The 25921-nt window shown below is 41.5% G+C and overlaps 2 protein-coding genes across 3 annotated transcripts; both read right to left on the minus strand.

Moving 5' to 3' along the window:
• Positions 1-98: 98 nt before the first annotated feature.
• On the minus strand, positions 99-21393 carry LOC139545099 (RING finger protein 122-like). 2 transcript variants are annotated; one of them, XM_071352500.1, is made up of 6 exons: positions 20313-21393; positions 19890-19933; positions 14098-14254; positions 4201-4288; positions 3909-3991; positions 99-2830 (listed from the first exon to the last, which is right to left on the minus strand). In XM_071352500.1, exons 2-6 carry the CDS (start codon positions 19912-19914, stop codon positions 2716-2718), a joined length of 468 nt encoding a protein of 155 aa, XP_071208601.1. In that variant the 5' UTR covers positions 19915-19933; positions 20313-21393; the 3' UTR covers positions 99-2715. The 2 variants fall into 2 exon arrangements, with proteins under 2 accessions (XP_071208601.1, XP_071208602.1); XM_071352501.1 differs by having other exon boundaries at positions 3909-3988; positions 19890-21393.
• Positions 21394-21530: 137 nt separating this feature from the next.
• Positions 21531-25921, minus strand: LOC139545097 (gamma-glutamyl hydrolase). The gene is made up of 9 exons (XM_071352498.1): positions 25659-25921; positions 25026-25140; positions 23873-23923; positions 23669-23753; positions 23368-23506; positions 22895-23001; positions 22703-22796; positions 22253-22390; positions 21531-22073 (listed from the first exon to the last, which is right to left on the minus strand). Exons 1-9 carry the CDS (start codon positions 25762-25764, stop codon positions 21955-21957), a joined length of 954 nt encoding a protein of 317 aa, XP_071208599.1. The 5' UTR covers positions 25765-25921; the 3' UTR covers positions 21531-21954.

Consider the following 25921-nt stretch of genomic DNA (forward strand, 5'->3'; position numbering starts at 1 on the left):
ATAAGGCTGTAACGTAACAAAATGTGAAAAAAGGGAAGGGGTCAGAATACTTTCTGAATTTCCCCACTACAGACAAAATACAGAGACCAGGAGAGTGGTAGAGATTCAGGGTGTTTAATAGTCACATGTACAGGGTTGTAGGTGGGTTCGCAGGTGGGATTGCAGGGTACAGTGAAAGTCTTCGAGCATTAACATGCAGGACTTTTGAAATAAAACAATGAAATAGAAATAACAACAGTATAAATAGCACTATATACACATCATAATAAGTGTAGCAGTGATGAATAAATAAATGTCCATTGGGGTGGAGGTAGAGTAAAGACTGTTGAGGGGCTGGGGTGGAATGACCATAGGGGGAGCAGCACCATTGAGCACAATAAAAACAATCAACATTTTAATACAATTTTAAATATACATATTAACAACAGCGATAAAATGCCATTGGTGTGGGTGCAGAATAAAAGTATGTTTGGGTGGGGTGGTGGGGCTGGTAGCTGACTAGTGGTGGCTATTCAGCAGCCTGATGGTCTGAGGGTAGAAACTATTGGCCAGTCTTTCAGTTTTTGCCATGATGCTTCTGTACTGCCATGTCTGAGTGATTGAAGCGGGGAGAACAGGTCATGGTTTGGAGTCTGGGGTCCCTGATGATCTTCTTGACTTCCTGTGACACCTGGTGTTGTAGGTGTCCTGTAGGGCAGTGTGCACCCCATGGTGCCTTTGGCTGCATGTACACCCTCTGAAGAGCCTTGCGGTCTGCGGCGGTGGAGTTGCCGTACCAGGCTGTGATGCAGCCCAACAATATGCTCTCAATGGTGCTCCTGTAGAACACTGAGGGCCCTCGAGGACAGGCTGAATTTCATCAGCATCCTGAGGTTGAAGAGTTGCTGTAGTGCCTTCACTACTTTGTCCATGTGGTTAGATCATTTCAGCTTCTCTAAGATGTGAATGCCAAGGAATTTTAAGTTATTGACCGTCTCCCCATTGATGAGGACAGCCTGGTTCCTCTTGAAGTCCACAATCAGCTTCTTTGTTTTGCTAACGTCGAGGGAGGTTTTTTTTACTTGGCACCATGCCATCAGAGTGCCTACCTCCTCCCTGTAGGCTGTCTCGTCGTTAATCAGGCCTACTTCTGTCATGTCGTCAGTAAACTTGATGATGGAGTTGTAACTGTCTGAGGCCACGCAGTCGTTGGTATACAGGGAATATAGGAGGGGACTGAGGACGCACCCTTGTGGGGCACCCCGTGTTGAGGATCAGTGTCGAGGAGGTAATGTTGCCCACCTTCTCCACCTGGGGGCTGCCTGTCAGGCAGTCCAGGACCCAGTTGCATAGGGAGTAGTGCTCAATTTAAGCAGTGCTTACTTGGTATGTGTTCGACTGGTAAAACAGTTTTAAAATACAGATTATTTCACAGAGATGTGCGAAAAGGAGCCATAAAACATCACGGAATTTTTTTTGAAAGCATATTCTTCAAAGAGAGAGAATTACATACTGAGAAAAATGACATATGCTGTATTCCATCGGATGGAGTTGGTCTTGAGATATAATCACACAACATTGAAACTCTAAACTACTGTAACTTGCAAAGAACCCTTTGCTTTATAAAAGTAATGTCACAGGTATACTGCACCAGTAATACGACAGAACAGCAGGTGCATTGCCTTTGAGTTCTTAGATACCTCAATCTATTAATGTGATTGGCTAGGTATCAAATTTAGGCTAGGTATCAAATTCAGGCTTTCTCCACATTTCAGAACCACAATAGTCTACTGAGCTAAAGCCTAGGCAATAATACTGGGAGCTAAAATGAGTCTTCAGGTGTCAGGCAAGGTTATAAAACATGTGAACATGTTTCACTAAACCACCTGTGCAGTGCAATACACACATTGGTTGGCAGGAGGTATACAAAACACAGAGTGTCAGAGTGCAATACATCAAAAACTAACACCTTTCAGCCAAGAACAAAAATGTTGTGGTGAGAGGGTGATGCACATCGCTCACATTGCCTTGGTCCCTGTACAATAATAGAAAAACAAACATGTTATAAACCAAAAAAGAAATATAACAAGTGACAAACCGAAACAGACTCCTCTGTGCAACAACACACACACACACACAACACACACATGCCCATAGAACATCCCATTTGTATTTTCTCAACACCATGGTTCTTACAGTTCCACTCTTGTCTTTACACATTCAAATCAACTGCCTGCTCCTACACTCTCCAACTGTCTGGAGCTCTTCCCTCTTGCTGACTTTGGAAATAGAACTCACCTCTGAGGAAGTAAAAGACAGAAAGAAAGGAAAAGAGAGAAGGTGAGAAAATGAGTGTCAGAGAGAGAGAGAGAGATCAAAGAGACAACAGAAGAAAAACAGAAATAGAGAGCGTGACAGAAAGGACAGAGAAGGCTAGTGAGAGAAAAAGGGGGAGAAAGACAGAAAAAGAGTGAGACAGTCAGAGACAAAGAGAAAGAGTCACTGGGTGAAGTGTGGGTAGCTGGAGACTGTCTGTGGTGTAGACTCATGTATGCAGCTCTGTGTTGGTTGCTAGGTAACAGAAGCTCTCACAGTCCTCTCCAGGTGGTAGCTAGGTTACACCATTTCACAGTCATCTGTGGGTGGTTTCTAGGATACACCAGACAATAGCGTTCACTTTCCATTGGTTGCTAGGTTACACCAGCTCACAGTGCCCACTCCGTGCTTGTTGTTAGGTTACACCAGTTCGTCCAGTAGTGTTCCTATGCTGTTGCGCTGTTCTGGGGGTCCTGCAATGGTTTTGTTGCACATGGGGCACACACAGCGCACCTCCAGCCATTTCACCAGACACCTAAGAAACACACAGAAATTGTATAATTTGCTAAACATTCCAAGTAACTGTAATTTTTGACATCACAAAGGATACATCTGTAAAATTCAGTATAATTGATGACATCACAAAGGCTGAATCTGTCAAATTCAGTATAATTGTTGACATTTAGAGCAACAGATAGCCTAGCGATTAGAGCGTTAGTCAGGCCAGTAACCGGAAAGTTGCTAGTTTGAATCGATAAGCCGACAAGGAGAAAAATGATGGCAGACCCTGGCCCCTAGGAACATACAGAGATAAGCATACTATGAAATTGCTCCCCAATATCATCTGTTGTATATATTTAATGTATTACATGAATGGTGACCATAGCCCTTCCGAAAATACATTTAAATTGTGTTTTAATGCCATTTTTCCCCACCCTGCTCCATGTATTCAATGCAGGTAGCATAGTGGTTAAGTAACCGAAAGGTCGCCGGTTCGAATCTCCAAACTGACTAGGTGAAAAATCTGTCAATGTGCCCTTAAGCAAGGCACTTAACCCAAATTGCTCTGGATAAGTGGCTAAATGACAACAACAAAAATATTACATTTCAAATTTGGCTTTACTTCTGGGCATTTGGTAGTTATTATGACGCATCTGGCAGTTCCTAACCTGGCCCTGACCCCACTCTCCGAAGGATGTCTCAGGGAGAGTTGTGATATGCACTTTTTGGGGGCTGGGGGGGGGGGGGGACGTCGACGACAAATATAAGTACCCTCCAAAATGATTATTATTATCACAAAGGAAACATCTGTAATATTAAGTCCAATTATGTCTAATTGATGACATCACAAAGGTAGCAACAGATCATCACAAAGGGAATTCCAGAGCAAGAGAGAGTATCTAAAAAATGAAAAACAATGTTGCACATTAAAGGGCTTCAAATGATATTCAGTGTTTACCAAGAGGTGCCTCTAGTCAGGCAAGTATTGTCTTCCTGTGACCTGGAAACATTTCATAACTGTGGGTATGTCAGTGACAAATCTCTCCATTCAAAAACTGTGTGCTGACTGAAATTAATGGCGGTGACCTCCTTCCTCCTAATATGGTACTCACTTCCTGTGAAAGGCATGTTGGCATGGCAACACTCCCAGCTCATCTTTGACTTTGAAGTCTTCCAGGCAAACAGCACACGTCTGCTGTAAGAGTGACAGCGACAGGAACATGACCAGAGGAGACACAGGGAAGGATATGTTGAGGGAGCAAGAGACAGAACAAGAGAGAGAACGAGAGGCGAGGTTGAGGTGGCATCAGATATTTTTTATTATGTCCCACTATTATTGTTACTAGGACTGACAGACATTGTAACTATTCACAATCAGTAACGTTAAGTAGATTGTATTCTTACCCCATGGAGATTCAACTTCTTAGGATCTCCTTTTAAAACCACCTCTCTGTAGCCAAACCTATCACTCTGGGCTTGGTGTCTTAGTTTACTGTAGGTGAACAAACACACAAAGTACAACCATTAGAGATGACCTACTGTATGTCATTGGTAAGAGTATGTTTTTGCAAGCAGTCCCAGTCCCTCCCTTGTATTGGTCAGAGCAGTGAAGGTAGTACACCTTCAGTAGAAAATGATTTACAATTGTTTGTATCAAACGGTGGTACGGGTATCAGTGAATGTAACCTTGACTTTACGTGTATAAAACAGTCTTCATTTTGATAAATCAATCATACTGTATATTATGTACATCAGTGAAGGAAGGGATGGACCATCCTCCTCAGTGAATTTCATAAAAATAGTGAAACAATATACATTGGGGCAAAAAAGTATTTAGTCAGCCACCAATTGTGCAAGTTCTCCCACTTAAAAAGATGAGAGAGGCCTGTAATTTTCATCATAGGTACACTTCAACTATGACAGACAAAATGAGAAAAAAAATCACATTGTAGGATTTTTAATGAATTTATTTGCAAATTATGGTGGAAAATAAGTATTTGGTCAATAACAAAAGTTTCTCAATACTTTGTTATTTACCCTTTGTTGGCAATGACAGAGGTCAAACGTTTTCTGTAAGTCTTCACAAGGTTTTCACACACTGTTGCTGGTATTTTGGCCCATTCCTCCATGCAGATCTCCTCTAGAGCAGTGATGTTTTGGGGCTGTTGCTGGGCAACACGGACTTTCAACTCCCTCCAAAGATTTTCTATGGGGTTGAGATCTGGAGACTGGCTAGGCCACTCCAGGACCTTGAAATGCTTCTTACGAAGCCACTCCTTCATTGCCCGGGTGGTGTTTGGGATCATTGTCATGCTGAAAGACCCAGCCACGTTTCATCTTCAATGCCCTTGCTGATGGAAGGAGGTTTTCACTCAAAATCTCACGATACATGGCCCCATTCATTCTTTCCTTTACACAGATCAGTCGTCCTGGTCCCTTTGCAGAAAAACAGCCCCAAAGCATGATGTTTCCACCCCCATGCTTCACAGTAGGTATGGTGTTCTTTGGATGCAACTCAGCAATCTTTGTCCTCCAAACACGACGATTTTGGTTTCATCTGACCATATGACATTCTCCCAATCTTCTTCTGGATCATCCAAATGCTCTCTAGCAAACTTCAGATGGGCCTGGACATGTACTGGCTTAAGCAGGGGGACACGTCTGGCACTGCAGGATTTGAGTCCCTGGTGGCGTAGTGTGTTACTGATGGTAGGCTTTGTTACTTTGGTCCCAGCTCTCTGCAGGTCATTCACTAGGTCCCCCCGTGTGGTTCTGGGATTTTTGCTCACCGTTCTTGTGATCATTTTGACCCCACGGGGTGAGATCTTGCGTGGAGCCCCAGATCGAGGGAGATTATCAGTGGTCTTGTATGTCTTCCATTTCCTAATAATTGCTCCCACAGTTGATTTCTTCAAACCAAGCTGCTTACCTATTGCAGATTCAGTCTTCCCAGCCTGGTGCAGGTCTACAATTTTGTTTCTGGTGTCCTTTGACAGCTCTTTGGTCTTGGCCATAGTGGAGTTTGGAGTGTGACTGTTTGAGGTTGTGGACAGGTGTCTTTTATACTGATAACAAGTTCAAACAGGTGCCATTAATACAGGTAACGAGTGGAGGACAGAGGAGCCTCTTAAAGAAGAAGTTACAGGTCTGTGAGAGCCAGAAATCTTGCTTGTTTGTAGGTGACCAAATACTTATTTTCCACCATAATTTGCAAATAAATTCATTAAATATCCTACAATGTGATTTTCTGGATATTTTTTTCTCATTTTGTCTGTCATAGTTGAAGTGTACCTATGATGAAAATTACAGGCCTCTCTCATCTTTTTAAGTGGGAGAACTTGCACAATTGGTGGCTGACAATACTTTTTTCCCCCACTGTATATATTTTTTAAGTTTACTTTTTATATAAAATTATACTAAATATATTCACGTCACCAAATAATTGATTAAAACACACTGTTTTGCAATGAAAGTCTACAGTAGCCTCATGTCACTTTGTTCGTAATAATGATGGTCGGACCAAGGCGCAGCATACTTCGAGTTCCAAATATTTTAATGAAAGTGAAACTTACACTAATACAAAACAAAATAAAGAATAAAAGAACCGTGATGACAATGTAGTGTGAACAAGCAACTAAACATAAACAATATCCCACAACCCACCAATTAGAGACAACGAATACCAGCTGCCTCTAATTGGTAATCATACACAAACATAGAAAAATAAACCTAGAACCCCACATAGAAATAATAAACTAGACTAAACACCCCTAGTCACGCCCTGACCTACTCTACCATAGAAAATACAGGCTTTCTATGGTCAGGACATGACACCTCAGCAGCACTCTGTGGGGTAGCACCATGGTGTAACAGGAGGACAGCTATCTTCTGTGCTCCTCTGGGTACACTGACTTCAATACAAACCTAGGACAACACAGGTGGATAACATGTTAGTTCATTGCGCCACTCTCATTCTCATGGTTCTCATCCCCTGCCATAGACTTAGAGTAATTATGACAACTTCCGAAAGACCTCCTCCAACCTATCAGAGCATTTGCAGCATTAACTAACATGTTGTCCGACCAATCAATAGATCAGAGAATTAATCTAGCACTGAAAGCATAAACTACAGATAGCTAGCACTGCAGTGAATAAAATGTGGTGAGTGGTTGACTCAAAAGAGAAAGAAAATTGTTTAAAAGTTTCTTCCAAAATTAAAAAGAAGCAAGAGAAAGAAAAAAGATAGTTACAGTATATTTGGTTGTATTTCTTTACTTTCAAAATTTAGCTAGCTAGTTTAGGCTACTCAAACTCCTGGTTCAAACAAAGAGGGATGCTACGCTAGCTAGCTGGCTATAGCTATCTGACACTGGAACTTCTCCAAGTCAAGGTATTTATTGCCACTGTGGCCTGCCAGTGTAAACTGCTTGCTGACTGTACTGCATGATTGTAGCTGGTTTACCAATGTGTTCGTTCTAGTAGCTATGTTGACTATGACAATGATGTAGGCTGTGTGTAGTGGTTAGCAGTCATGACATGAAGGTTTGGCTTGGAAAGTGTTTTTTCGCCTGGTCACAGACAGCTGATGTGTTCTGCACTGAAGTTCACAAGAGAAGGGAAAAGGTGAGAGGAGGTGAGCGCATAGATATTTGCGAGAAGGAATTATATATACAACGAGCAAATTGGTCATCCTGTTTTTTGTGGCGGTTATGAAAGTGAACTGGGTTTGCATGTGATCAGCGGTGTATTTATTTAGCCGATTCTATTCAAAAACATTTCTTAAATGGAAGCAAACGGAACGGGGCTAAACATACCTGAATTTGTCCAATAGAAACTCACATTTGCAACTGTTGGACTAATGATTATACCCTAGATCAGCTAGATGCAGGCAAGAGTGTTCAACGCGGTATTGAATGTGTCAATGTCTCTTACCTTGATTGCTCAAAATTCTCTCGACCTGTGTACCTACGTTGTAAACGTTCATTCATAGGCTAGGTTGTAGCAACCTCATGGTGGGTATAGGGAACATTTTAGTATCATGTAGAAGCCTAAAGCTATCGATGTTACATTGAACTGGGTGAATGGAATAGGAATGACAGTCATCCAATATGCTGTAATAGAAATAAGGCCATGCTCATCAAAAAAAAGAACCATCCTCCCTAATCTTAAACAGCACCAACCGCCACTGGTGTACATACTAGTTTTGTTACTTTTTTACTTCTGTATTTTGAATGTTTTTCTTGATTGATATTGTACTCCATTGTTGAGGAGTTAGCAAGCAACCATTTCACTGTACCGTGTGCACGTGTCTACCCAGTTCACTACATTCTTTAAGGCCTGGGAAAACTCCATGTATATAAAGCAAATATCCTCACATTGTTCTACATGGTGCAATGTTATCAGTCATCAACAACACTAAATTGATCAAAACAACAACTATAGTGCTTGGCTGGGCTACATACAAATGTCCTGTCATTTTGGGGCAGATTAAATGCATGCACGCAAACACACACAAAAAAAAAAAAAAAAAAAAAAAAAGCCATAGCAAGGACCCCAAAAATAAGAGACACAGTTAGCGAAGTGATAAAGATCTGCTCTCCATTGTTTGAGTTGGAAAATTATTTAGGGGCTTGGGAAGCGCAGTGCACTCATTACGTGTGTGTGTGTGTAACAATTTGGCTTTGACAATGTGATTCATTATCTACAGGTAAATATTTACTTGGTCATACAGAGAATCATATACCCAATGTGCATTCTTAGGAGTTCATATTCAAAAACGGCAGTTAATTAAACAGTCCACCGTTCACACTTGCTCAACAAATATTAACCGAGTTGTCAGAACAATGACAATATCCCCACTTCTCTATTGACTACCCTCTCTCCCTCGCTTTCTACTCTGAGGAACATAGAACAACAAATGGAACACAAAATACACAAAGTGAAATGAAATACCATGTCTATCTGAGATTAGTCTAGAAGCGGTTTATATGATTTCTCCTAGATTCTTCCAGTCAGAGCTATTTTGTTTTGTTGTTTAATGAACCCCAGCTTATTATAATGGACCCTCAGCCTGGATGACAGGTATCATTATTGCCAGATGACACTGTGGAGAATGCTTTTCTTTCCTTTTCTTTCTCTTTCACTAAGGCTTATGTTCAAACCCAGCACTAACAGCAGCAACTGTCATTGTGTATTGCGGCACCAGAGTTTTCCATCAAGCAAATTTGAATATACAGTACCAGTCAAAAGTTGACACCCCTACTCATTCCAGGGTTTTTCTTTATTTTGAACATTGTAGAATAATAGTAAAGACATCAAAACTATGAAGTAACACATATGGAATCATGTAGTAACCAAAAAAGTGTTATCCAAATAATTGTTTTGCTTTGAAATTCTTCAAAGTAGCCACCCTTTGCCTTGATGACAGCTTTGCACACTCTTGGCTTCACCTGGAATGCTTTTGAAATGTCTTGAAGGAGTTCCCACATACAGTTGAAGTCGGAACCTACACTTAGGTTGGAGTCATTAAAACTAGTTTTTCAACCACTCCATAAATATCTTGTTAACAAACTATAGTTTCGGCAAGTCGGTTAGGACATCTACTTTGTGCGTGACACAAGTAATTTCATTTTTTCAACAATTATTTACAAACAGATTATTTCACCGTATCACAATTCCAGTGGGTCAGAAGATTACATACACTAAGTTGACTGTGCCTTTAAAAATCTTGGAAAATTCCAGACAATTATGGCTTTAGAAGCTTCGGATAGGCTAATTGACAGAATTTGAGTCAATTGGAGGTGTACCTGTGCTTCAATGCCTAACTTCAAACTCAGTGCCTCTTTGCTTGACATCATGGGAAAATCAAAAAAAATCAGCCAAGAGCTCAGCAAAAACATTGTAGACCTCCACAAGACTGGTTCATCCTTGGGAGCAATTTCCAAACGACTGAAGGTACCACGTTCATCTGTACAAACAATAGTACGCAGGTTTAAACACCATGGGACCACGCAGCCGTCATACCGCTCAGGAAGGAGACGCGTTCTGTCTCCTAGAGATAAACTAACTTTGGTGCGAAAACTGCAAATCAATCCCAGAACAACAGCAAAAGAACCTGTGAAGATGCTGGAGGAAACAGGTAAAAAAGTATCTATATCCACAGTAAAACGAGTCCTATTTCGACATAACCTGAAAGGCCGCTCAGCAAGGAAGAAGCCACTGCTCCAAAACCGCCATAAAAAAGCCAGACTACAGTTTGCAACTGCACATGGAGACAAAGATCGTACTTTTTGGAGAAATGTCCTATGGTCTGATGAAACAAAAATAGAACTGTTTGGCCATAAAGACCATGTTATGTTATGTTTGGAGGAAAAAGGGGGAGGCCTGCAAGTCAAAGAACACCATCCCAACCGTGAAGCAGGGGGTGGCAGCATCATGTTGTGGGGGTGCTTAGCTGCAGGAGGGACTGGTGCACTTCACAAAATAGAGGTCATCATGAGGAAGGGAAATTATGTGGATATATTGAAGCAACATCTCAAGACATCAGTCAGGAAGTTAAAGCTTGGTCACAAATGGGTCTTTCAAATGGACAATGACCCCAAGCATACTTCCAAAGTTGTAGCAAAATGGCTTAAGGACAACAAAGTCAAGGTATTGGAGTGGCTATCACAGTCCTGACCTCAATCTCATAGAAGATTTGTGGGCAGAACTGAAAAAGCATGTGCGAGCAAGGAGGCCTACAAACCTGACCCAGTTACACCAGCTCTGTCAGGAGGAATGGGCCAAAATTCATCCAACTTATTGTGGGAAGTTTGTGGAAGGCCACCCAAAACGTTTGACCCAAGCTAAACAATTTAAAGGCAATGCTACCAAATACTAATTGAGTGAATGTAAACTTCTGACCCACTGGGAATGTGATGAAAGAAATAAAAGCTGAAATAAATCATTCTCTCTACTATTATTCTGACATTTCACATTCTTAAAATAAAGTGGTAATTAAATGTCAGGAATTGTGAAAAACTGAGTTTAAATGTAGTTGGCTAAGGTGTATGTAAACTTCTGACTTCAACTGTATGCTGAGCACTTGTTGGCTGCTTTTCCTTCACTCTGCGGTCCAACTCATCCCAAACCATCTCAATTGAGTTGAGGTTGGGTGATTGTGGAGACCAGGTCATCTGATGCAGCACTCCATCCCTCTCCGTCTTGGTCAAATAGCCCTTACACAGCCTGGAAGTATGTTGGGTCATTGTCCTGTTGAAAAACAAATGACAGTCCCACTAAGCGCAAACCAGATGGGATGGCGTATTGCTGCAGAATGCTGTGGTAGCCATGCCGGTTATGTGTGCCTTGAATTCTAAATAAATCACTGACAGTGTCACCAGCAAAGCACCCCCACACCATCACACCTCCTCCTCCATGCTTCACAGTGGGAACTACACTTGCAGAGATCATCCATTCACCTACTCTGCATCTCAGAAAGACACGGCGGCTGGAACCAAAAATCTCAAATTTGGACTGATCAGACCAAAGGACAGATTTCCATCGGTCTAATGTCCATTACTCGTGTTTCTTGGCTTAAGCAAGTCTCTTCTTCTTACTGGTGTACTTTAGTCGTTTTTTGCAGCAATTGGACCATGAAGGCCTAATTCACGCAGTCTCTAATGAACAGTTGATGTTGAGATGTGTAGTTACATGAACTCTGAAGCATTTATTTGGACTGCAATTTCTGAGGCTGGTAACTCTAATAAACTTATCCTCTGTAGCAGAGGTAACTCTGGGTCTTCCTTTCCTGAGGCGATCCTCATGAGAGCCAGTTTCATCAAAGCGCTTGATGGTTTTTGCGACTGCACTTGAAAAAACTTTCAAAGTTCTTGACATTTTCCAGATTGACTGACCTTCATGTCTTAAAGTAATGATGGACTGCCATTTTTCTTTGCTAATTTGAGCTGTTCTTGCCATAATATAGACTTGGTCTTTTACCAAATAGAAGAAGAAGTAAAGAAATTCCACAAATTAACTTTTAACAAATGCATTCCATGAGACCAGCTCATAAAGCTGGTTGAGAGAATGCCAAGAGCGTGCAAAGCTGTTATCAAGGCAAAGGTTGGCTACTTTGAAGAATCTGAAATATAAAATAAACTCAGCAAAAAAAGAAACATCCTCTCACTGTCAACTGCGTTAATTTTCAGCAAACTTAACATGTGTAAATATTTGTATGAACATAACAAGATTCAACAACTGAGACGTAAACTGAACAAGTTCCACAGACATGTGACGAACAGCAATTTAATAATGTGTCCCTGAACAAAGGGGGGGGGATTCAAAATCAAAAGTAACATTCAGTAACATTCAGTAGTTTACAATTGGCTCATTCATCCCCCTCCTCTCCCCTGTAACTATTCCCCAGGTCGTTGCTGCAAATGAGAACGTGTTCTCAGTCAACTTACCTGGTAAAATAACGGTAAAATAAATAAAAAAATAAAAAATCTGGTGTGGCCACCAGCTGCATTAAGTACTGCAGTGCATCTCCTCCTCATGGACTGCAACAGATTTGCCAGTTCTTGCTGTGAGATGTTACCCCACTCTTCCACCAAGGCACCTGCAAGTTCCCAGACATTTCTGGGGGGGAATGGCCCTAGCCCTCACCCTCCGATCCAACAGGTCCCAGACATGCTCAATGGGATTGAGATCCGGGCTCTTCACTGGCCATGGCAGGACACTGACATTCCTGTCTTGCAGGAAATCACGCACAGAACGAGCAGTATGGCTGGTGGCATTGTCATACTGGAGGGTCATGTCAGGATGAGCCTGCAGGAAGGATACCGCATGAGGGAGGAGGATGTCTTCCCTGTAAGGCACAGCGTTGAGACTGCCTGCAAACAAGCTCAGTCTGATGATGCTGTGACACACCGCCCCAGACCACGACGGACCCTCTACCTCCAAATTGATCCCGCTCCAGAGTACAGGCCTCGGTGTAATGCTCATTCCTTCAACGATAAACGCGAATCCGACCATCACCCCTGGTGAGACAAAACCGCGACTCGACAGTGAAGAGCACTTTTTGCCAGTCCTGTCTGGTCCAGCGACGGTGGTTTTGTGCCCATAGGCGACGTTGTTGCCGGTGATGTCTGGTGAGGACCTGCCTTACAACAGGCCTACAAGCCCTCAGTCCAGCCTCTCAGCCTATTGAGGACAGTCTGAGCACTGATGGAGGGATTGGGCGTTCCTGGTGTAACTCGGGCAGTTGTTGTTGTCATGCTGTATCTGTCCCGCAGGTGTGATGTTCGGATGTACCGATCCTGTGCAGGTGTTGTTACACGTGGTATGCCACTGCGAGGACGATCAGCTGTCCGTCCTGTCTCCCTGTAGCGCTGTCTTAGGCGTCTCACAGTACAGACATTGCAATTTTTTGCCCTGGCCACATCTGCATTCCTCATGCCTCCTTGCAGCATGCGTAAGGCACATTCACGCAGATGAGCAGGGTCCCTGGGCATCTTTCTTTTGGTGTTTTTCCAGAGTCAGTAGAAAGGCCTCTTTAGTGTCCGAAGTTTTCATAACTGTGACCTTAATTGCCTACCGTCTATAAGCTGTTAGTGTCTTAACGACCGTTCCACACGTGCATGTTCATTAATTGTTTATGGTTCATTGAATAAGCATGGAAAACAGTGTTTAAACCCTTTATAATGAAGATCTGTGAAGTTATTTGGATTTTTATATCTTTGAAAGACAGGGTCCTGAAAAAGGGACGTTTCTTTTTTAGCTGAGTTTATATTTTGATTTGTTTAATACTGTTATGTGATTCCATATGTTTTATTTCATAGTTTTGATGTCTTCACTATTATTCTACAATGTAGAAAATAGTACAAATAAAGAAAAAAAAAACTTGAATGAGTAGGTGTGTCCAAACCTTTGACTGGCACTGTATACTTTAGCCTACCACCATATAACAATACAGAAAATACCGCTACACACTTAAGTCACATGTACAGTATTATACAGCAGGTTTTGGTGTTCTCAAGGGTGTTACGTTGAACCCTGCTCCCCTAGCTCCAGTGACGTCTGTCCTCACACTGTGGCAGGCAACTTCCTGCCGCCTCATTTCCTCACAGTCGTCCCCTCAGCTCATCAGAGAGTTCATTGTCAACAGAAGGAAATGTCAGCTCTCTCTCAACAGGAAAAGGTATCACAGAGGTGAGCATGTGGACTGCTCTGACAGCATGTCCGTGTGGATGTCTCTTACCCTCATCTGCAGCCAACAGGCTCTCTGACCCACTATTCTATTCCACTCTGTACAAAGTTCACCTGATGAAGTAACAGCAGAAGATGAGGCTGAGGATGAAGATGAAGATGCCTGTTCCGAAGATGATCATGTAGATGTTGAGGGGCAGGTCCTGGAAGGTGATGGGAGGCATGGTGCACGACTTGTTGGAGTAGACCAGTCCCAGACCACAGAAGCACCCTACATAGGGGACGAGAAAAGTGTTTAGAACATAGTAGCACCCTACACAGGGGACAAGTGTAGTGTTATGACCATATAAACACCATTGGGACAAGTATAGTGTTAAAGAGGCATCCTCCACAGATTATAAGTACACATGCACAGTGTATGAATGAAGCACACATTTATAATCTGACACATTCAGCACCCTCACAGTGCTGAGAATTAAGAGGCATCCTGCAGAGGCAACAAGCACAATTTTGAGAACACAGAGGCATGTTAAAAGGTAATAAATATAGGGTTTAGACTATAGACACACACTAACACACACACACACTGCCATCACAGCTGAGGGTCAGGGTTAACAGTGCTGCAGCTGTGTCCACCTCTGATACAGACGAAAGCACACACACACAGACCACACACACACACCTCTGTCTATACCTCACTCTTTCTCTCAAAGAAAGTACAACGACCATGGCATCGCTGCTCCATGAAAGACCATGCAATCTCCACTCCATGAAAGAACATGGCATCTCTGCTCCAAGACAATGGTACACAACACAACAGTATCTAGGCAACTAGTCTACATCATACAAGGCATATCCTGATTTCTAAGACTTACAACAGAACTAATTGTTTGATAAAACAGAGAAAATAAGACATAATGGCATTGTTGAAAAAGCTATTTAAGCTGTTCAATTAATTTAAATTCCTTTCTTGTTTTGCAATAAAATAAACCATTCATTCTTTCATCAAACACAGAGAAAAGTCTAACTGTTTTACACATCAGGGCCTTTACTTCGTATCAATTTAAAGTGGTTTACATTTCTCAAGACAATATTGAGTCCTCTATTTGGCAGCATTGTTTGGAGAAAATGGCTTGATGTCTGCAGGAAGCCCTGATTGAGAAAGACAAACAAGGGAATACTCTGACAAAACATACAAGGTCCTGAAAGGTGGTGGTCAACTGCATTTAAATTAAATCAACTCAGAAGAACAGGCCAAGGAGACAAACAGAATGTCCAATTCCAAGGTTGGTGGACATGAGTTGTTGAATAGGACGGAGAAGTGTACTAATGCTTCTGCCAAGACCTTTCTGTTTCAGGATGTAGTGTGCTTGCCCGTTAACGGCAGGGTTGAGGGACTGCTCTGGCCGTTCACCCTAAATTGCTACTTACACATCAAAGACATGCATCTACATAGAAATAGAACTATGAGATCATTTGATTCTATTTTTATGTGCATATATTCACCAATGAAATCCATGCAGAGGTTAGTCCGCCCACGTGCGTGTGTTGTCTGTAGCCCATCTGTGTGTGCAGTATGTGTGTGTCAATTAGACCACATTATCACTGAAGCATTCAAGTCGGTCGATGACCAGTTTAAGGTCAGGGGGGAAGATAGAACCGGGACAGGGAGAGGAACTGTGGGGGAGAGAGGAAGGCTGACCGTGGAGAATTAATGAGACACGGGTAGGCTGACAGAGAGGTCTTTGTGTGAGCCAGGTCAAATGAACCCTACTGCAAGTTTGAACTAGAGCCACTTCAATTCACAGAAAGTTTTTGGTGGCATTTTAATTAAATCAGAGATATTGTTCCATGAGACAGACTGTTAATTCATTGACCTCTGATATATTTATAATAACTCATCAACGAAAGAAAACAAAGTAAGCTCTCTCTCAATTCAATTTAAGAGGCTTTATTGGCATGGGAAACATATGTTAACATTGCCAAAGCAAGTGAAGTAGATAAAAAACTAATGTGAAATAAACAATAAAAATGAACAGTAAACATTACTCACAAAAGTTCCCAAAAAATAAAATATATTTCAAATGTCATATTATGTGCAAAAGGGAAAATATATAAACATAAATATGGGTTGTTTTTACAATAGTGTTTGTTCTTCACTGGTTGCCCTTTTCTTGTGGCAACCGGTCACACATCTTACTGCTGTAATGGCACACTGTGGTGTTTCACCCAATAGATATGGGAATCTATCAAAATTTGATTTGTTTTTTAATTATTTGTGGGTCTGTGTAATCTGAGGGAAATATGAGTCTGTTATATGGTCATACATTTGGCAGGAGATTAGGAAGTGCAGCTCAGGTTCCACCTCATTTTATGGGCAGTGTGCACATAGACTGTCTTCTCTTGATTGCCAGGTCTGCCTAAGGCAGCCTTTCTCAATAGCAAGACTATGCTCACTGAGTCTGAACATAGTCAAAGCTTTCCATAAGTTTAGGCCAGTCACAGTGGTCAGGTATTCTGCCACTGTGTACTCTCTGTCTAGGGCCAAATAGCGTTCTAGTTTGCTATGTTTTTTGTTAATTCTTTCCAATGTGTCAAGTAATGATCTTATTGTTTTCTCATGATTTGGTTGGGTCTAATTGTGTTGTTGTCCTGGGGCTCTGTGGGGTCTGTTTGTGTTTGTGAACAGAGCCCCATGACCTGCTTGCTTAGGGGACTCTTCTCCAGGTTCATCTCTCTGTAGGTGATGGCTTTGTTATGGAAGGTTTGGGAATCGCTTCATTTTAGGTGGTTGTAGAATTTAACGGCTCTTTTCTGCATTTTGATCTTTAGCGGGTATATGCCGAATTCTGCTCTGCATGCATTACTTGGTGTTTTACATTGTACAGAGAGGATATTTTTGCAGAATTCTGCATGCAGTCTCAATTTGGTGTTTGTCCCATTATGTGAATTCTTGGTTGGTGAGCGGACCCCAAAACTCACAACCATAAAGGGCAATGGGTTCTATAACTGATTCAAGTATTTAATGCCAGATCCTAATTGGTATGTTGAATTTTATGTTCCTTTTGATGGCATAGAAGGCCCTTCTTGCCTTGTCTCTCAGATCGTTCATAGCTTTGTGGAAGTTACCTGTGACGCTGATGTTTAGGCCGAGGTACGTGTCGTTTTGTGTGCACTAGGGCAACGGTGTCTAGATGCAATTTTGGAACACCATTATTTTTTATCTTACTGAGATTTACTGTCATCAATGTTTTTAGAGCAATATGCCAGTGACACACACACACACACACCAGCTACACACTCCTCTACAGCTGAACTCTAGGTGGACTAGGGTTACTGTCGTGAATGAGACCAGGTTGATTGTCTCTTTGTTTTTGGTTGGTGTCGTGACACTGTTTCTGTGTGGTTATAGCATTCTCATCATATCTGGACATGTCAAAAGGAGAGTGGAGAATCATGGTAAACAGTGGTAAACTGGATAAAGAGAAATATATGTTGGTCTAGTTCTGAACACACACACAAGGTGACTCACCAAGCAATCTTATTCCTCTGTTAAGGGGACGTCTTTAAGACATGGCCCTGTGTGTGTGTGTGTGTGTGTGTGTGTGTGTGTGTGTGTGTGTGTGTGTGTGTGTGTAACAGATGTTGTTTCATGAGGGAGGGCTAAAGTAAAGAGAGAAAAAGAGGTAAAGAGAGAGAAAGCTCTTCAGTCTCATTGAGAGAGAGAAGTAGAAAGAGAGTTCTTGTCTATGTATTCATATCTGTTCACAGTTGATGAAACATATCACCTGTGATGCCTCTGCACTCACTCAAATGTGGGTCATACATGAATGCATCTGTATGTGTGTGTGTGTGCACTAGCTGACTGACTGTGAGGAGCCCCCCATGACCAATGACCTATATTGGCACTCTCCAGAGGGACCCCCGTTGCCATGGCACCAGAGCCAGATGATGCATAGAGAACCCTGCTTTAACATTCTGAATGCATAACTGTTCTCCTGCTGTTATATATTCTGAATCTAGAACTGTTCTCCTGTTCTGACAGTCTCATTCTCAAACTGTTCCCCTGCTCTAACATTCTCAGTCCAGAACTGCTCCTCTATTCTAACATTGTAAATCTAAAACTGTGGCACTAATGTTCTCAATCTAGAACTGAGCTGATTTCTCAATGAGCCATTAACATTTTCATAAAAGGTAAAGGCTTGGGTAGTGGGTAGTAATGACTTTTGCAGATTTAAGGAGAGGTTTGAGGACTACACTCACACAAGGCTTTTACTGCTGCCTCCTTTTACAGACAGCGCTTCAATCAAATATTAATCAGCTCACATGAGCACAAGCATTCATCTGTGCTTTCAAGAAAAATAAAAGATGAGAACCACACGCAGATCAGTCTGTGTACAGTGCATGTAAGACACTAGAAACAACCATTTATCTAGCCCAGCCATGAGGGTTGCTGAAGGTCCACCCTCTGCACCTGCTCTTAAAAATCCTCCGATCATAAGTATTCTCATTTGGGGAGCATGTTAGGATTTCTAAACCAGCTGTATACTGCCATAGATGGCATTTAGTGATGCCGAATACTAGTAGATAGGTGTAATGTGGTGTCAGCCAATTTAATAGCATATGTTCTTTCTGGATCCTATCGTTCCTGGCCACAGCAGGTAACATTTTGTAGGCCTCCTGTAGTTGCATGGAATTCTAATCTCCTGACCTACATAATGAGGATATACTTGCCTGGTTGCCAGTCTGGTTCCACTTCCAGCTCCTTTGTCATTGTCATGTTATTATGGTTATAGAGATATACAGTAACTCTCCAGGAATACAAATCACCTCTGTATTGTGACCTAAAGAGATAGTAATAGATCCTGGTATTGGCTGAGTGTGGAGATTCTCCTCCTCAAATTCAATCATCACTAAATGTCACGAAAGTTTGTGTCAAGGCCATGAGAAACAACACTGATATTGTGAGGAGTGTTTGGCATGACATTCAGAGGAGGCCAAACGGTCTGGCATACCTTGTCTTGGTCTGCACCCTGATGGAGCCTTTCAATCAGAAACATGTTTCTTTTCTTTTTAAACATCTTCCCAAACGTCCATTTTTGTCAAACAGTGGCTGCATATATTTTATAGATCTAGGCATGATATTCAGTCCTAGATATCTCAGAATAGCATGTGTACTCCAACCTATATTCATAGTTTATAAATTCAAAAATTAGAGTGCTGCAAAATGAATGTAAAATAAAGAGTACAAATACTTGAACTAGCCAAACACTGGACCATTAAGAGAATGAAGAAATGTTGTGAATTCTAAACATCTTCATTCTCCAACCACACCACTTTGAAGTTTGCCACAGCTCTTTCTAAGAGAATCAATGAGATTACATGAAAGTTGCAGAGGATGGTAAGAATCATGAACAAGGAACATCAAGCAGCAATAAGAAAGCAATGAGATTACATGACAAATAATGAAGGGATGAATTGTTGAAATAGCAATACAGGTCAAGCCCAGTTTGAGTGGATCCCCTATAGTCAATAAACGTTGATAGCAAGAGCACTGAATAAATAGAATATGACTGTGTGAATACATAATGGATTGATAGCCTAGACTACCAGTTTCAATATTGCCATTTAAAATTTGATCAATCCCATTTGAAAGCCATAGTGGCACAAATATATTCAACTGTAGGCTAATACAATTAAAGAAAACGACCATACCTTGTATTGCAAAATAATATTTATGTATTCAATCTCCTTCATTCTTGCCAAATTAAAAATATCAACCAAATAGAATAAATTACGTTTTTTTTTTTTAATAGTCCAATAACACTTGAAATAAGAGTTGAATAGTCCTTCGCATTTAACACATAAAATTTCGGTCAACATCAGAGAAAAATATTAACGCTCACCGTTAAACCACTGAAACGGGTGCATCAATGCACCGGAGGTGGTCCTGTATGAGAAAGGATTCGTGTTTATCAACAAACGGTTGATGCTACAGTGGCCGTAGGGCTTGTCCGCCGTATATGCAGTTGGCTGTATTCAAATCACCCTATGATTCGATATCCAGCCCAAAATAGAAAATATAGCATATATCCAATAAAAACACCGTATGGCGCCAAATGTAGCCTATCAGTAAAGTTCTTGGCGTAAAGGCAAAATGGAGCGATAATTTACACTGCGGTTCATCTTTAAGATACTGGTGTCGTTGCTAACTACGAAAATACATTTCAGCCTTCCACAGTTCAATTAAATAGGCTACCACTGATTTACCCTTCAATAATTGGATATATTCGCAAGCTGCTTCAAACCAATGACTGTATATAACTGACCCAGCGTCTGTGGAGAGAACGATGGATCAGTTATTCCTACCCCCTCCAAAAAAGAAGCGATAGACATCCAGATGGTCCAATCGCTACCTGCCCTGGACCCACTTGGAAGGTTTCCACTAGATAGCACAGCCATAAAGTCAAGATTGGTTATATTGTAAAAAATCATGAAAACAAAAATTAGCTTTTTGGTCTTAATTTAAGGTTAGGATTAGGCATAAGGTTAGCAGTGTGTTTAAGGCTAGGGTAAACGATAGGGTTAGGATTCAAATCTCATTTTAAGAAGACATATTGTAGAAATAGGCGGGGTTTGTCTTTGTGGCTGTGGTAACTAATGACGACCCGTTGGTGACCTCGTTGTGTTGTGACGGCGCGGGTGGATTTTTTATTTGTTTGATTTAACTAGGCAAGTCAGTTAAGAACAAATTCTTATTTACAATGTCAGCCTACAAAAAGGCAAAAGGGGACGGGGGCTGGGTGCGAGGATAAAAAATATAGTACAAAACACACATCACGACTAGATACATACACTACATGAAGAGAGATGTAAGACTGGATGGATGGGTCGTAGGCTCGCATACGATGTTATTATACTGAACAAAAATATAAACGCAGCCTGCAACAATTTCAAGGATGTTACTTTAGTTACAGTTCATATAAGGAAATCAGGCAATTTAAATAAATTCATTAGGCCCTAATCTATGAATTTCACATGACTGGGAAAACAGATCTGTTGGTCTCAGATACCTTAAAAAATGTGCCTCAGGATCTTGTCATGGTATTTCTGTGCATTCAAATGACCATTGATAAAATGCAACTGTGTTCGTTGTCTGTAGCTTATACCTGCCCATACCATAACCCCACAATGGGGCACTCTGTTCACAAAGTTGACATCAGCAAACCGCTCGCCCCCTCACAACCGCACATACTGCCAAATTCTCTCAAAAGACTTGAGTGGCTTATGGTAGAGAAATGAACATTCAATTCTTTGGCAACAGCTCTGGTGGACATTCCTGCAGTCAGCATGCTAATTGCACGCTCCATCAAAACTTGAGACATCTGTGGTATTGTGTTGTGTGACAAAACAGCACATTTTTTGAGCGGCCTTTTATTGTCCCCAGTACAAGGTGCATCTGTGTAATGATCATGCTGTTTAATCAGCTTCTTGATATGCCTCACCTGGGTGGATGGATTATCTTGGCAAAGGAAAATTGGCAAAGGGACATTTGTGGGATATTTTATTTCAGCTCATGAAATATGGGACCAACACTTTACATGTTGCGTTTATATTTTTGTTCAGTGTAGATTGGGCCAGAAGGTTGAATTCATTTCAACAATAAGAATTTACGCCCAACAGCAATCTCATGCCAAAGTAGGCCAGCTACTAAACCACCATACAGTGACTAGGCCTAAAGGGGTTTATTTAGCCTACAGGAAAATCATAATTTCATGTGGTTCAATTATACATATAATAAAAATATTTTAACTGCAATGATCACTCGACATTTCTAAAAGTCTGTATATGAAGTTTCAGAACATGTCACATGTCACAGCTAACAATTAGTGCCCATGGTAAACTTCTCATAACATCCCATAATAACATAAGGGGTGAATTATAGAGTTGTGAGGGCAGAACTTCAACATCTCAGAAGAAGTAGATCTGCTCGTATCCAGTGAAGTTGCCAGCGTAGGTTGGTGTGTAGTTGTATATGAGTGACTCGGCCTCTTCCTCAGGCTGGTCGAAGTGATGCAAACTTCTCCTGCCTTTTAACATAGAATAGAACTTTATTGTGCATCCAAAAGGCCAAATTTCGCGATTTACGAAACCTCACTAGTTAACACTTCACTGTCATAAAATAACATGTACAATACAATATACTGTATCTGTCCGACTGTAAAGAACACAACGATTAAACTTCAATAGGTGTGATCTGATTACCCACCTTCATTGACAAAGAACTCAGCCAGTAGGGAGGCAACGCGTACAGCGTCTGAGGAGTGGGGGAAGTTGAGTTTGGGGTCCCACTGGAAACGGTTCACCTCAGGATGCCACTGGACCCCATAGAAGGGGTAGGTCCTCCCTGGGGGGAAGACAGTTCCAAACTCAACACAGGATCTCACGTTACCTTATGACAGCGAGCAGACTACACCCTATTTCCTTAGACGTCCTTCCTGGTGGTGAGCAATCAGACCAATAGTATTATTACACTATACAATTACTATAATGATAACAACCATTCATTTGTACAGCATAGCTCATACAGATTATGCAGCCCACCCAAACTGCTTTATGCAAAAAACGATGTAAATCACTGTGATCTGTTACAGGCCCATTTTGTTCACTGAATGGATGACACGTTTAAAACTGTAATTCTACTTGTAGTTGATTATACCTTCCATGGTTGAGACAAAGATGGCACCATTCTCAGCTGTGTTCGTGGACAAGATGGAGAAGAAACTTTGTAACTTCTCATTTTCCTTGAATGTCTGTAAGCAAAGGAGTTGATAGTCAACACCAGTACAGAGTCATATTGTGTTCAACAGAGCTGTACACTAACCAATACTCATTTGAAATCTGATTGCACCTTCATGGTCACTCCATATTGGTGAAAATTCCCTGTCAAAGCTTCCTGGGATAATGCCTTCATGACATCACTGGGGAACCCCTGGAACATTTGACTGGAATGGGCCTCTGCAGGGAGAGAAGAAAGACATTCCAATGTAGTTCTTTAGGTTACCACCATAGGGAGCAAAATTCATCAGTCAAGAGGAAGCATAAATGCACTACATAAAGATAGAAACTGTTTTGCAATAAGTGTGGGAGTTGTCAGGATGTAGTTTCCCTCATGAGCTTCATTGAAATTCTGACATAAGACCACTCTTCTTCTGTCTTGATCGGAAGTATTCTCTGCCCTCCAGTGGTCAATTTTAGCATGTGCAGCATAAGGAAGTCTTCAGACCATACGGTCTATGCTTCAGACCCAGTCCCAAACCGTATCATCGACCTTATTCTTAGCACTTGACTCCCCTACAGAGGTGTGAAAGGATTGGGCCATACCTTTGGTGAGGTTCAGGGGAAGGGCCATGTTCTCAGCTGTGGTTTTGGTCAGCAGGTTCTCTCCAGCCACCAGACAAGTCAGCAGTTGCATCCCCAGACATGTGCCCCAGATAGGGAAGGAGTCTCCAGCATCATTGGCCTGAAACAAGGGAACACATCAGGCTATTAGACAGTTTTGGGATAATGTGAGATGTTTACTGATGGTAAACATACATACAATCAAATGGACGGATGTAAAAAGAGGCCTACAGAGCATTAGATAGACAGACAGTAGCCAGCTTTGTTCAGCAGCACCACTGACCTTGAGTGCAAGCCTGAAGAAGATCCCTGCCACCTTTGCAAAGTCTGACGTCTCGAGATCTGACGAACCTCCGATGAGCAGCAGGCTGTGAGATCGATCAATCAATAAATCAATCAATCATTTTACATTGGTTTGCAATCACGTAAAAACAATAAAATACACACAATTCCTATATAGGAAAGAAATGATAATACAATAGCCTACCCATTAATCGACTTGAAAATGTTCTCATACGCGGCAGTACTCTGAGTCAACCTGTAGGAGAGGAACAGGCACTGATTAAAAGGGGTAAAGGTTTTAAAGGTTTGAGAAATACATTTTGGATGACCAGCCATGCACAGTTATAGGCTGCTATGTTTGATCAGTTATTTACAGGATGTGCCCCCTCTCAAATTTTCTCTACTTTTGCATATTTCTGATAGTGATTGTCATCAGATTGTCAACCAACGCCTAATATTAGCTCAAGGGAACCTGACTTAACAAATAACACAACAATTACACATTTACTTTATTTAATAAACAAAGTTGCCCCCTGTGTTGCCCCCTGTGTGAAAAAGTAATTGTCCCCTTGTCACCTTTAGCTGAATTGACTCCTGTATTTTTTTTACCCAAACAATTCGCTGCAACTCATGTACGGACTCGGGAGAGCCATGCGCCCTCCGAAACACAACCCAACCAAGCCGCACTGCTTCTTGACACAATGCACATCCAACCCGTACACCTGGCGACCTGGTCAGCTCCCGGCCCGTGCGCGATGAGACAAACCCTCCCTGCCGGTCAAACCCTCCCTAACCCGGACGACGCTGGGCCAATTGTGCGCTGCCCCATGGGCCTCCCGGTCGCGGACGGCTGCGACAGAGCCTGGGCTCGTACCCAGAATCTCTGATGGCACAGCTAGCACAACTGCAATGCAGTGCCTTAGACCAACCACTGCACCACCCGGGAGGCCCATCTTCCTGTAGTTGTTGATCAGTCTCTCACGTCGCTGTGGAGGAATTTTGGCCCTCTCTTCCATGCAGAACTGCTTTAACTCAGCTACATTTGTGGGTTTTCAAGCATGAACTGTTCATTTGAAGTCCTGCCACAACATCTCAATTGAGATAAGGTCTGGACCAAAACATCAAATGTGTTGCCTTTTTAGCCATTTTCATCTAGAATTGATTGTGTGTTTTGGATCATTGTCTTGCTTTATGACCCAGCTGCGTTTTGGTTGACGATCTGATAACATTCACTATCAAGAATATGCAAAAATATAGAAAATCTTCATGGTCAAACAAGAAAATCTTGTTTGACCACGAAACAGAAGAAAACGGATACTTATCAAAAGTGAGAAGTATCAAACTTTATATCGGCATACCTGATAGGTACCACTCTACTTCCCGCGGACTCTATATACTTTACATAGGAAGCAGGGATGTAGGTCTTTCCAAACGGCTTCATCACATCATCTTCTACTTCTTGAGTTAAAATTCCTGTGGGACATACAGACATTATAAGCTACAGTCCATAACAGTATCCATCCATTAGGACTTCTCAAATAGTTCCAGTGAAGTTTGAATTGAGTATCTGTAGACTACATAATGAGCAAAAGTAATTCACTGTCTTCAGTTTCTGCCTTTAGAGTCCATTCATTTTCAATAATATATCAATTCTATAACAATTTCAATTTAGCATGTATTGACGTAATTCCTCTTCAAAACAAAGTTATTGCTCTATGCAACCTAATTGTTATTTTTAGCAAAATTCCATATTCATACATGTACATTTATGAGTTGAAAACCAATTTAGCAATATATTAACACAATTTCTTCTTCTCATAACAAAGCAATCAAAACTCAATCTTTGTACTGGTCTTTATAATGTATTGTATGTATTCCCCTGACTGTTTGTAATGTTTGTACCCTTGTATACTATTTGTAAATTGTTTCTATATTGTATATTTATAATAGTTTTACCCAACAACAAAAAACTATTCTTTTTTTTTACGCACCAATAATCGGTCGGTTGTTGACTGGACCCGGCTGTCGTCTCGTCGGTAATGAGTCGCTCCACGGGACGAAAATTACAGGTAAACACAACACCACAGTGAGTAACATTTTCTCACAGTCCAGGTCGAACAGATCTGTCTCCCTGCATGACAGTGTGTTATTAAAAACTAAAAAGGAGGAAGCGCTTATAGAAAAAGCCTGCAAGACAACTCCTACGCGATGTGCAAGGGGGAAGTCAGGAGATTCCAGTTTGACATGTGAGATT

The sequence above is a fragment of the Salvelinus alpinus genome, chromosome 19 (assembly GCF_045679555.1).
Source record: "Salvelinus alpinus chromosome 19, SLU_Salpinus.1, whole genome shotgun sequence".
In the NCBI taxonomy this organism is placed as follows: domain Eukaryota; kingdom Metazoa; phylum Chordata; class Actinopteri; order Salmoniformes; family Salmonidae; genus Salvelinus; species Salvelinus alpinus.